Source organism: Equus asinus, chromosome 4 (assembly GCF_041296235.1).
Source record: "Equus asinus isolate D_3611 breed Donkey chromosome 4, EquAss-T2T_v2, whole genome shotgun sequence".
Lineage (NCBI taxonomy): Eukaryota > Metazoa > Chordata > Mammalia > Perissodactyla > Equidae > Equus > Equus asinus.
Genome location: NC_091793.1, coordinates 41,031,093 through 41,043,434, shown reverse-complemented (window position 1 = coordinate 41,043,434; position 12,342 = coordinate 41,031,093). Strand labels below are relative to the sequence as shown.

The following is a 12,342-nucleotide window of genomic DNA, read 5'->3' as shown; positions in this document are numbered from 1 at the left end:
CTTTCTTTTTTTTTTGGTCAGGAAGATTGGCCCTGAGCTAACATCTTCCTCTTTTTGCTTGAGGACTGTTGGGGGGCTAACATCTGTGCCAATCTTCCTCTATTTTGTATGTGGGATGCCGCCACAGCATGGCTTGACAAGCAGTATCTAGGTCTGCACCCAGGATCTGAACCAGTGAACCCTAGGCCACCGAAGTGGAGCACGCAAATTTAACCACTAAGCCACTGGGTCAGCCCCAACAATTTTTGGGTAAATGATTCATTTTTCCTCATACCATTTACTTTTTGGTAGATAGTTTAGGTTTAGTGTCTAGCATAGTAATGACAAGTAAAAAACAGGAAAGTAAATCTCAAAATGACTCAAATTGATTGGTAACATTTGTTGAAATAAAGAAAACATATATATACTTTCACCATACAACTCTATTTCTAGTAGAAGTAATTTCTACTTGAAGTAGTAATTTGCATTTCTAAATATTTCCCCCCACAAATATACCTGTGTAAGGATGTTGTTCACTGCAGCATTATTGGAAATGATGGAAAACTACAAACAACCCATCTAAGCATCCATCAACAGGGAACTAGTTAAATAAGATATTTCAAACTGTGGAGTACTACTCAAACTTCAAAAGAAATGAGGTAGGACTAGAGGTACTGATACGGAAAAACCTCCATGATATCATTTTTTTAAAGTGTGTGTGTATACAAAACGTCTGCAAGAATATTCACCAATTAACTGGATTTGCAGTGGTGTCCTTGTTGGGGCCTGGGGAGGGGGGGACAGGAGTAAGAATTACAAAAAAAATTTCACTTTTTATGATAGATATTTAAATAATGTTTGAATTTTCTACAAAATTATCATTTTGGAAACAAAAATATATCTGAAACTACATTTTTAAAAAGTTATCCAAATTGAACTGTTAAAATACCTCTATCAATTCTGGAAGTCGAACCTCAAAGTGGTTTAGGATCCTTATTGTCAAAAGTCGAACCTAGAGAAAGTCAAAGGCATGTTTCAAATTCCGAAGTTTAAACATAAGAAGAAATTGATTATCAGTCAGTGAGATCTAAGTCTTATAGAATTATGAAAAATATACCACTTGTCAGAGTAATACATATTTATTCTATCCCTTATTTCATGTTCAATACTAAGCAATATCTTATTCAAATGGCACATGGAACAATTAATGACCAGACTAGATGAAGACAAGGTTGCCCATAAAAGCATATTGTTTCTCTGAACTGTGACACTATGAGCATCTTTGTAAATAAGTACAAAGAATCTGATTAAGCTTCCAATTCCACTGAAATTCATGATTTTCATTTGTAAATAACATATTCAGGGTATTTCTATACTCCTGCGCGAGCAGCAGAATCACCTCGAGGGCTTTCAAAAAACATGCAGATTTTTCAGTTCTACCTCAACCCTACTGAATCAGAATTATTGGGTGTGGGAACCCAAATTTTTATTTTCATTAAGCTCCCCAATTAATCCTGTTGCAATCCGTTTAGGTCAGTGTTTAGGAATCACTGCTTTAAACAGAAATCACCCCACAGCAGCATTTTCTGATTAAGGAGCTCTGACACCCACTGTCAATACATATAGAAATAAAAGATGAGAGATGAAGCACACAGCACAGAACAGTATTACCTTGGATATACCAGTTGAAATGTTTGCTTGTAACTTGGGAAATAATTCCATTAAAGCTTCCTCAGAAAGTGGCCCCCTGCAGCCACATAAGGACAATCTCTGATAATAGAGATCAGCCAACAGCAACACAGATGGCTCCAAAGGAAACATTCTGCAATGAGATATTTATTGGATCCAAATCGTACCAGACACCCGAATATTTAGGCTACACTAGAAACTGCAGAACGTTATCCCTGATGAAGGAAACGTAAAAGGGAACAGCTAAGAGTTTGATGTAGACATTTAGCATCACTTTAGAGACAAAGAATCTGAGGACTAGCAACAGTGAGTGATGTGCTCAAGGACACAAAGCCAGCTGGAGGAAGAGGCAGGAGGAGGAGATGGTATTCTGACTAAAATCCAATGCTGTCTTTTCCATTCACATGCTTGTAAATGAAAATGACATAAAGGGGGATATATACTATGTACTAAGTGTTTTCCATGTGTTGGGCACTGAGCTAAGGAGGGAAGCAGTACAGAGGAGGGGTCCAGCACAGGGGCTCTGGCCTTGGGCAGCCGAGGCTTGAAGCCAGCCTCATCATCTAACAGCAGTGTAACCCTGGGCAAGCCGCTTACCCTCTGTGTGCCATCTTACTTCAGCAAATGTTTATTGTGTGTCTACTATGTGCCACTGACTTTTCTAGACACTGGATGTAGCAGTAAACAGAAGACAAAGTCCCTATCCTCCTGGAGCTTATATTCTAATAGAGGAAGGTAGCCAATAAATAAATAAATTAATAAATAGTCAGTATGACAGTGATGAGTTTGGTGGAGAAAAGTAAACTGAGGAAGGGAGGCTAGATGGAGAGACTGGGGTGGGGGGTAGCAGGGTGAAGAGGAGTGCTATTTGATATGGGGGTGGTCGTGGAGGCAGAGAGCAAAGGAAGTGCAGAAGTGATCCACCAGATACCTGGAAGAAAAGCCTTCCAGGCAGGTGGAACAGTGATGCCAAGTCCCAGACAGGTGTGCCCGTCTATTTGAGGACAGTCAAGGAGACCAGTCTAGCAGGAACCGAGTTAACGAGGAAGAGGCTGGAGATGAGGTCAGAAGTACCAGGGGTTGATTACACAGAGCCCTGAGGAACATAAGGACTTTGGATTTCATACTGAGTCAGAGGGGATACCACCAGAGCCAGGTTTCTCAACAGCGGTGCTACTGACATTTTAGGCCACGTAACGCTTTGTTGTGGGGAGCTACCCTGTGCAGGTTGCTTAGCAGCATCCTGAGCCTCTACCCATTAGATGCCAGTAGCAGCCCCCATTTGTGATAACCAAAAACATCTCCAGAATTGCCCCTGCTTAAGAATCAGTCTTGGAGCTATTGGCGCAAGAGGGACAAGATCTGTCTTTCATTTAAAAGAATCATCCCAACAAGGTTGTTGGGTATAAAACAGAGAGCAGCAGGGCAAAGACGGAAGCAAGGGAACTGGTTAGGAGGCTGATGCCATCACCCAGATAAGAGACAGTGGTAGACTAGGTGGCAGCCGGTACTGAGTAGTTGGATTCCGGATTTATTTTAGAAATGTAGTCCCCCCCATCTACAATGATAATAGCGCCTACACCTCACGGAGTCGTCGTGAGGATTAAATTAAATATGTAGGTAAAGTACTCAGAACACAATAAATGCAGTTTGTATATTGCTATTACTGCATGCACTGTCTAACTTAATCTCCATGAGAGAAGTATTGCTACTTCCTTTCAAGAGATACTGAAGTTGAGGTTAACCTACCCAAACCTACAGAGCTAGTAAGTGGTGGAGATTCAAATCCAGGTTGAATCTTCTGGATTCAATCCAGGTTGTCTTGGCTGTGAAGCCTATGAACTTAGCCAGTAACTAGCACAGCACCGAGCACAGAAGCCCACATCTACAACTTTCACAACTGGAAGCTTACGCCTCCGTCCTCAGAGCCAGATTCACTCCGGTTAGAGGATTCCGGGCCTCCGAGGCTAAGAGCCAACTGGATGGGAGGCCAGTTGGCCTTCCACAGGGGACATACTAATCTCACTCTGTGAGATGTGTGCCTTTCTGTTTCAAAACCTCCACAGATGCCTTAAATTGTTTATACCAAAGAATATAGTATAAGTTGAAACAGAACGATCAAGAAAAAAAGGGAATACATAATACGATATGTAGGGAGATATCAAAGGAAAACCCTCCTTAAAGGAATTTAAAGCAATTCAACAAACCATGGAGAAATGCCAGCTTTGCCCAGATTTGGAAATGTAAAGAGATTCTGGATTATTGCAGCAAGTCTCCTAACTGGAGATGTCTCCTTTTTTCCCCTTGAGTCTTTTCTCAACACAGCAGCCAGAGTGATCCTGTTTAGGCCTAAGTCACTCCCCTGCCAAATACCCTACCGCGGCTTCTTCCCCTTTCACTCAGAGTAAAAGCTAAGGTCCCACAGTGGCCAAACGTCACACACTGTCTGCTACCACCAACTCTATGTCCTCTTCGCCTACTACCCACCCCTCGCTCTGCTCAGTCACAGTAGTTCCTTGCTGCTCAAGCCAGGCACCCCCCTGCTATTGTCCCCAACCTCCAGACTCTCCCTATCCCCTGACTCTGCCTCAATTTTCTTACCACCATCTAACATGCCATATATTTCACTTGTTTGTTTAGTGTCTCTTCTTGCTAGGATGTCAGCTCCAAGAAGGCAAGGGATTTTGTCTGTTTCACTCACTGACTATGTCTCCCAGTGCCTAGAATAGGGCCGGGTGCACGAGAAAAGCAAATAAATATTTACTGAAAGAAGTAAGCGAGTAAATCTGTTTTAAAAAGCTTGGGAACAAAATGGACTAGACTCCCAAAAAAGAAGTCAAGTAATTTACCAGGTCTTCAAAAGCCCTGACCTTTAGAAAGGGTGCTCAGTAGTGAATGGCTTCCGGTAAGCCCTGTGCTACTACCCAAGTCAGGAGCTAGCTAACATAAACTTAAAAAACAAAAAAACTGGACTGTTTTAGCATTTAGTATAAGGACCACAGAAAGTCTTCTAAAATGCTGATTATGTTAAGCTGAGATAGAATACGAAAGCAGTGGGGATGTATACGCTGGAACCACTCACAAAGTTACCAAAGGTCAACGTTGCAATGTTATGGTTGGGAGGAATCAGCGTTACGCTCTTTACACCCTACAACATGAGTAAAATACCCCTTTACAAAAATGAATCGGCATTTAAAGACTGGGTCAAAAAATGCACTTATATTAACTGGAGGATTTAAATCAAAACTGAATTTCCTATGTGAATATTGCTCAGGTACAAAACAAGGACTTTTACTATGTCCAGGATAAAAAGAAGCTTTTGCATTTTATTCATTATTAAGCTGAATGGAGGAAGATATGTTTACTCACAACACTAAATTCTTCACGCGTTCCACAGGAACCAAATGAAGAAGTTCAGAAGATTCTTCCAAACTTAGCAGAGTATTTACAGCTTGACAAAGAACAAATAAATTTCCTAAGGGCAGAAAAACAGAAGACACCACATTACTTATTTCTTTGACACAATAACTATGAGACATCTCATTATCTAACACTTGCTATTTATACAAAGTTTTTAAAGTGAATTTGTGCCTTCTAAAGAATTATCTGTCAAGTGTCAGAAAATAACAGAAAGGAACTGGAAAGAGAAGGTTCCAAATCTTATATTTTAACTTTTTTAGGAGAAAAATACACTCAAACATAGAGAATAAAAACCTATGTTCCATTAACTGAGATGAAGAGTGAGTTCAGGGATTCCACTGACTGCCATTATCAAAATTAGAACTTTTGAGAAGAGTAGACTTGGACTTTTCATAAACTAAGAAATTATCTTTGCGTAAAACTCATGTTGATCTTATGTCTCCAATTTTTAACGAGTCACAAACCCGATGGCTCCTGCCCACAATCCACTCAATAAACATTAGTTAGACATTCATTTAACCTTAGACCAGAATTGGCAAACTATGGCCCATAAGTCACAATATTATAGGTCATCTGTTTTTATAGGGCTGGCAAGCTAAGAATGCTTTTTAATTTTTAAAGGGTTATTTAAAACAAACAAACAAAAAGAATATGCCACAAAGACTGAATGTGGCCCACTAAACCTAAAATATTTACAGTCTGGTCCTGTATATAAAAATTTTGCAGACCCCTGCTCCAGATTTTAGAAGAGTGCTATCCAAGAGAACTTTCTGCAATGGTGGAAATGTTCTATACTTGTGACAATACGTAGCCACAATCCAATATGGTAGCCACTAGCCACATGTGGCTACTGAGCACTAGAAATGTGGCAAATCTACTTTATTCTCTAATATGTCTACTTAGCATCTAACACAGAATCTAGCACATTAATATTTAGATGAATAAACAATTACTACACACGTTAGGAAAAATAATACCAAGCCAGAATAAAACAAAATACCTACTTTTAAATTGCTCTTCTCAGGCTAGCAGGAAGAGATGTACAAGTATGCAATAGGAAATAGTGTTCTGGGTAGGGCGGCCTAATTCTGCCTGGAAGAATCACGAAGCCCTTTCTAGAGGTATTGTGTTTGAGCTGAATTTTGAAAGAAAAGTACGAGTTCAGCAAATGACAAAGACCTAGAAAGGACTCTAGGCAGAAGGAATGCATCTGAAGGGCAGCCAGAGGGTTGTCAAATAAAGTGTGTTGCTCAGGGTAAGCAAATGCCTCCAGCGTAAGTTGTATGCAGGTGTAGAGTGGGTGTGGGAGATGGGAACAAGACACAAACTGGGGCCCGAAATGAGGGGTCTTATATGCCATGGCATCCTTCTGATACTTCACCTTTTAGATTCAGCTTATGTTCAAGCCGTCCTGACTCAGTCATCACGTTATGAGGTACAAGTGCAACATGTCCACCTTATCCTCTTTTCTCTGCATTTATCATATGGGGGTTATGCCAGAACACAATGCTAGTGTTATTCTCTGGTATTCCATGTGTATACAGTTACTTTTGGTGTGCCAGAAAAGAGACGAGAACAAATGGTGATTGTTAACTGACCTTTTCCAGAGCTCCCTCTGTCAACAGTCATGAAGAGTGACTCTATGAAACATGTGACTAGGGGTATCACCTTCTCTTTCTCAAGAGGTCTGTCCAAGAAGTGGGGAGAAAAAGAAAAAAGTTCAAACCAGCATTTAATGGCTTTTTCATGGACTAGCAAGAAATGGCTACAAAACTTTAATCAGCATGTCATGTATCTCCTTCAAAATCAGACATAGTTTATTTTCTCACCTAATATGAGGTAACACGACAAGGGCTGCCCAAGAATGTGAAAGGTAAGTAGCATCTTTACTTGGGGGTAACTGAATTATAGATAAAAGATGGTCCAATACTGGAATCTGTTCCTTTCCTCCCTTGGATCTAGTCTTCTTTTGCCTTACATAAGATCTGAAGGAAGAAAAGATAAACAAATGTTTAGGATAGGAGAGAATATATTGCCCTCTGAAGTTTGAAATAAAACTGGTTCCTTTCCATGTGTGGAGCACTGCAGGGGAGGAGGGGACTAGTGGGGTTGAAGATAAATAACTAATCAAATGTGAGTTATTTACTGATTTTCAGTGAGAGGCTTTTTCAATCCCCATTAGTTCTATTTTCTATTTTAATTTGCTTCATAACTTAACCAAGTCTCTTCTCTTCTAATTTTAGCTATTATTTCTGAATTTCGTGCTGATGGACATGTTTTTAAGAACTGGAGAGGTAATTTATTGCAATGAACTGACTTCTTCCATCTCCCTTTCCTTTTTGACATGAATTTTACTACTTCACAAATAGAGAATGATGCTGCAAAGTTATCATGGTAAATTTGACAAACGTCACTAAACTGATTATGATTTAGAAGTAACTTTCTCTGCTGCTTTAATCTGATAAATGGTTACTCAATGATGTTTTCTGCATGACACTCAGCTTTAGGTATGTTACTTTGGCACTATTTTTGTTTGCCTCTTAATTTTTGCCAATGAACCATACCTCAGTCTTATTTGAAAGAGATCTAATTGAAAAAAAGGTTACAGAAACAATAAGTAAAATGATTTCTTTTATAATTTACCTTCCATGTCCAGTTTGGTTAGTTTGTTATGCAACAGAAGTAGAATATCAGGTTTTTATTCCTGTGCGCTTTTTGTCATTAAAATTAACCAAAAAGTTGCATTCTCTTTTGTTTCATACTTACCAGGATATTGAATTCTTGGAAATTACAATAATTAATTTAGTCAACAATTTCTACAAGTTGCTACATCTTGATATGCAGTCTTTCTAGTAGTAATCATGTAGCAGTAACCAACAAATGGCAAAAAACTTACAAATATTGAGATACTTTTAAAAAAGTGAGTTATTAGTTATAATGTCATTCACTGCTTCATCACATCTGCAAATGAGCTCCTCCAATAAAATCTACACTCTTTTCCTCCTCCTGAAGGCCCATGGTGATCTGAGCCTCACCTACTTTCATTTCTCACTTCCTCTCATTCCACTCTCCTTGTTCAATGCTCTTTACTCACAGAGTTTCTTTTTGTTCCTCAAACATACTGGGCTTATTCCTGTCCCAGAGCCTTTGAGTAACTCTTCCCTCTGCTTGGAAAGCCTTTCACTTTGGTCTTTGCAAGGCTGGACCCTTTCATCATTACAATTGGTCCAAAGGTCTCCTCTCCAGAGAGGGATAGTGCTGTCTCTGAATTTACTCTACCCTCTCAACAACCTGTTTTATTTTTCTTTTTATCACTATCTAAAATTATCTTGTTTGTTTATCTGCCTCATATCTGTCTCCTCCAAGAACGTAGCTCCCCAAAAGAAGGAACCTTTTTCTTATTCATTATTATATCCTAGAACCTAGAACAGTGCCTATACAATAAATATTGGTCAAATGACAGAATAAATTTATCTTCTAAAGAGTGTTTTCACAGCTATTATATTTTTTTATTCTCATGACAAATCTGTGAGATGAATCGGTGGAGTGTTACTAAGAATATGCAGACAAAGGTGACCATTCACTACAGCCTATCTCTGTGGGGGTGGCAGAGGGATGTTTTCTCAGAGAAAGACACAGAAGCTGTGGCACTTGCCTTAAGTTAATATGACTACATGTATTTATTTATTCTTATCGTGCCACATTCCAAGGAGGATTTGAGACGGCTGAGATGGCAGTGTAAGGTCTGACCCGCAGCCTCAGCCAGGACCTTGGCTTCACCTCATGGAAGCCAACAAAGCAGCTTCACTCTCACAGCCCAGAACCCAGAGTTCTGGCCATTCACAAGGAATCTGCCTGTTGGAGATTGGCTTGGTGTTGTAAAATCAAGAGAAAAGTTCCAAGGGAGTAAGTCTACAGGAGTTACTCATTACCCATTCCTCAGGAATCAGGGCTCAGCGAAGTAAGAAACCAACAAGACTATGCTGGCATGTTTTGATAGAGAAGCTACTTTTAAGATCAGCAGAAGAGCAAAGTTTGAAGAAGATGGGTTCCTCCAGAATCTCATGCTGATCAGATTCACAAACTAACTTTGCTGTGTGACTGTGGGGACAATGACGCCCACCTCAAAGGATGTAGCAACAGGTCTAACTAATCCAATAGAAATAAGAAATTTATTTATTCCTATATATTCTTATGTATAAATAATAGGAATGAGAAGGGAACTAACTGGTTTCCTAATCTACAATTTCTAGAATCATATCCACTCAACTATTTGAAAAATGACCTGAATCCTCTCACACACTTACGTAAACTTTGTTTTCAACTTCCAAAGGGTATGCGATGTTTTTAATGAAATTAAGAAAGTAATCCACAGTGCTTTTAACAATTCAAAGGTATATAATCTAAAAGTTAATAGTGACTTCTTTCTTCCCCTTACCATCCTCCTGACATAAACAAAGTTAACGGTTTTGTGTATCCTTAGGGAGATGTTAATTCTCCCCAAATTCATCTATAGATTTAATACAATCCCAAACAAAATCTCAGTAAGGTTTTTTTGTAGACATAGCTAAGTTTCTTCCAAAATTTAAACAGAAAGGCAAAGGACCAAGAATAGCTGAAACAATTTTGAAAAAGAAGAATAAAGTGAGAGGATTTCTTTTTTTCAAAATTTCAAGACTCATTTTATAGCTATAGTAATAAGACAGTGTGGTCTTAGAGAAGGAGAGATACACAGATCAATGGAACAGAATAGAGAACCCAGAATTAGACCCACACACATATGCCCAACTGATTTTTGACACAGGTGCAAAAGTAATGAGGAAGAGTTGGCTTTTCAACAAATGTTGCCAAAGAAGTGGCCATCCATAGGCAAAAAAATAAACTTGACCTAAACCTCACACCTCACATAAAAATTAACTCAAAATAGATCACAGATAAGTTTAAATAACTATGAAACTTTTAGAAAAATAGGAGAAAATATTTGGGAGCTCCAGCTAGGCAAACAGTTCTTAGACTTGACTTGATCAAAAACATTATCCATAAAAGAAAAGTTGATAAATTGGATCTCATCAAAATCTAAAACTTTGCCCTGTGAAAAATCTTTTTAAGCAAATAAAGACAAGCTATCCACTGGGAGAAAATATTTGCAAAGCACATATCTGACAAAAGGACTAGTACCTAGAATATATAAAGCATTCTTTTAAAACTCAACAGTAAAGACACAGGTCATCAGTTAGAAAATGGGCCATGGAAATGAACAGATATTTCACTAAAGAAGATATACGGAAAGCAAATAAGCACATTAAAAGATGTTCAACATCATTAGCCACTGGGGAAATGCAAATTGAAATCACAACCCTATCAGATTGGCAAAAATAAAAAACAGTGATAATACCAAATGCTGGTGAAGATGCAGAGAAATTGGATCACTCATACGGCTAGCTGAAATGTAAAATGGCAAAACCATTCTGGAAAACCGTTTGGTAGTTTTTCATAAAACTAAACATTCACTTATGATATAACTCAACAATTCCACTTCTGGGCATTTATCTCAAAGAAACAAAGTGATGTACATGAATGCTCATAACAGCTTTATTCAAAATAGTCAAAAACTAGAAATGACCTAAATGTCTTTCAACAAGGGAATGATTAAACAAACTGCTACATCCATACCATGGAATACTACTCAGCAACAAGCACATGAAAAGATGTTAAACAGAAAAAGGAAGGGACTCCTGATACAACTTGGATGGGTCTCAAGGGAATTAACGTTGAGTGAGAAAAAGCCAACCTCAAAAGTTGGACTGTATAATTCCATTTAGATAATATTCTTGAAATGACAAAATCATAAAAATGGAGAAGAGATCAGTGGTAGCCACGGGTTAGGGATGGAGTGGGAAGCATCAGGGTGAATGAGCCTATTAAAAGGTGGACTGAGGGGCTGGCCTGGTGGTGCAGTGGTTAAGTTCACACATTCCACTTCAGCGGCCCGAGGTTCACCGGTTTGGATCCTGGGTGTGGACCTATGGACCTCTTGTCAGGCCATGCTGTGGCAGGCATCCCACATAAAACAGAGAAAGATGGGCACAGATGTTAGCTCAGGGCCAGTCTTCCTCAGCAAAAAGAGGTGGATTGGCGGCAGACGTTAGCTCAGGGGTAATCTTCCTCAAAAAAATAAAAGGTAGCAGGAGCCAAACGGGCAAAACCGTGGGCCGCTCACTGAAGCGGAGGGCACAAGCGTAACCACTCAGCCATGGGGCCGGCACCAGTTCTGTATCTTTACTCTGGTGGTGGTTACAAATCTACACATGTGATATAACTGCACAGAACTTTATATCCATGTACATACACACACAGAGATAAGTGCACGTAAAACTGGTGAAATCTGAATAAGGACAGCAGATTGTACATTGTACCAATGTCAATTTTCTGTTGTGATATTGCAGTAAACTTATGCAAGACGTTACCATCGGAGGAAACTGAGTGAAGGCTCACAGAACTTCTCTGTACTATTCCTTGCAACTGCACATGAAGGTACAATTATTTTAGAATAAAAAGTTAAAGAAAATTAATAGTTACCTCTTTCTTTCACTTGCCATCCTCCTGACGTTAACCAAGTTAACCTGTTTGTGTATCCTTTCATATGTTTTCCTATGATTATGTATACTTTTTATTTTAACTTTGCAAAAATCATACTACATGTACTATTCTACAATTTGCTTTTCACATAATAATATATCATGCACATCTTTCCAGTTAATACACACAGATCTTCATTTTGGGGAGTATTCTTGATGCATTATTTTTAAACAGGTAATCCTACCAACATTATAGGGAATAAAGACTTAGAACTTACCCCACCGTCTGTTGTGAGAAAGCCAGAGGGTACTTCTCAATGGCCATCAAGCCAGCATTGGGAGGTGCTGCTTTGTTCAGAATGAGCTTGGCCAAAACAGCCAGAGCTTCATCTTTGGCCACAGCATCATCAATCAAGAAGCAATTCTCAATATATAAGAGAAAGCTTGGTAGAAAAAGCTAAAAATAAGAAAGGAAATCACATTGGTTAACAGATACACATTTCAGAACACCTAATGAAGAGAAGACTGTAACACTTCCACAGAGAAAAAATAAATCATAAACAAAGGATCAGGAATCATAACGGCATTAGAGCTCTCCACAGGAACAATGGAAGCTAGAAGACAGTGGAGCAATGCCCGGAAAACTCCGAGGGAAGATGACAGAATCTAGAATTAT

The 12,342-nt window shown here is 39.0% G+C and overlaps 1 protein-coding gene across 2 annotated transcripts in view; it reads right to left on the bottom strand.

Annotated features, from left to right (window-relative positions):
• The window catches only part of UTP20 (UTP20 small subunit processome component), a 92,031-nt gene that overhangs the window by 65,794 nt on the left and 13,895 nt on the right, over positions 1 to 12,342 (bottom strand). For both annotated transcript variants that reach the window (XM_070507142.1, XM_014835013.3), the window contains exons 12-17: positions 11,945 to 12,123; positions 6,918 to 7,073; positions 6,687 to 6,775; positions 5,038 to 5,143; positions 1,651 to 1,801; positions 929 to 991 (exon numbers count right to left, since the gene is read on the bottom strand). In XM_070507142.1, the coding sequence (XP_070363243.1) occupies positions 929 to 991; positions 1,651 to 1,801; positions 5,038 to 5,143; positions 6,687 to 6,775; positions 6,918 to 7,073; positions 11,945 to 12,123 (744 nt within the window). The remainder of the gene's footprint in view (positions 1 to 928; positions 992 to 1,650; positions 1,802 to 5,037; positions 5,144 to 6,686; positions 6,776 to 6,917; positions 7,074 to 11,944; positions 12,124 to 12,342) is intronic.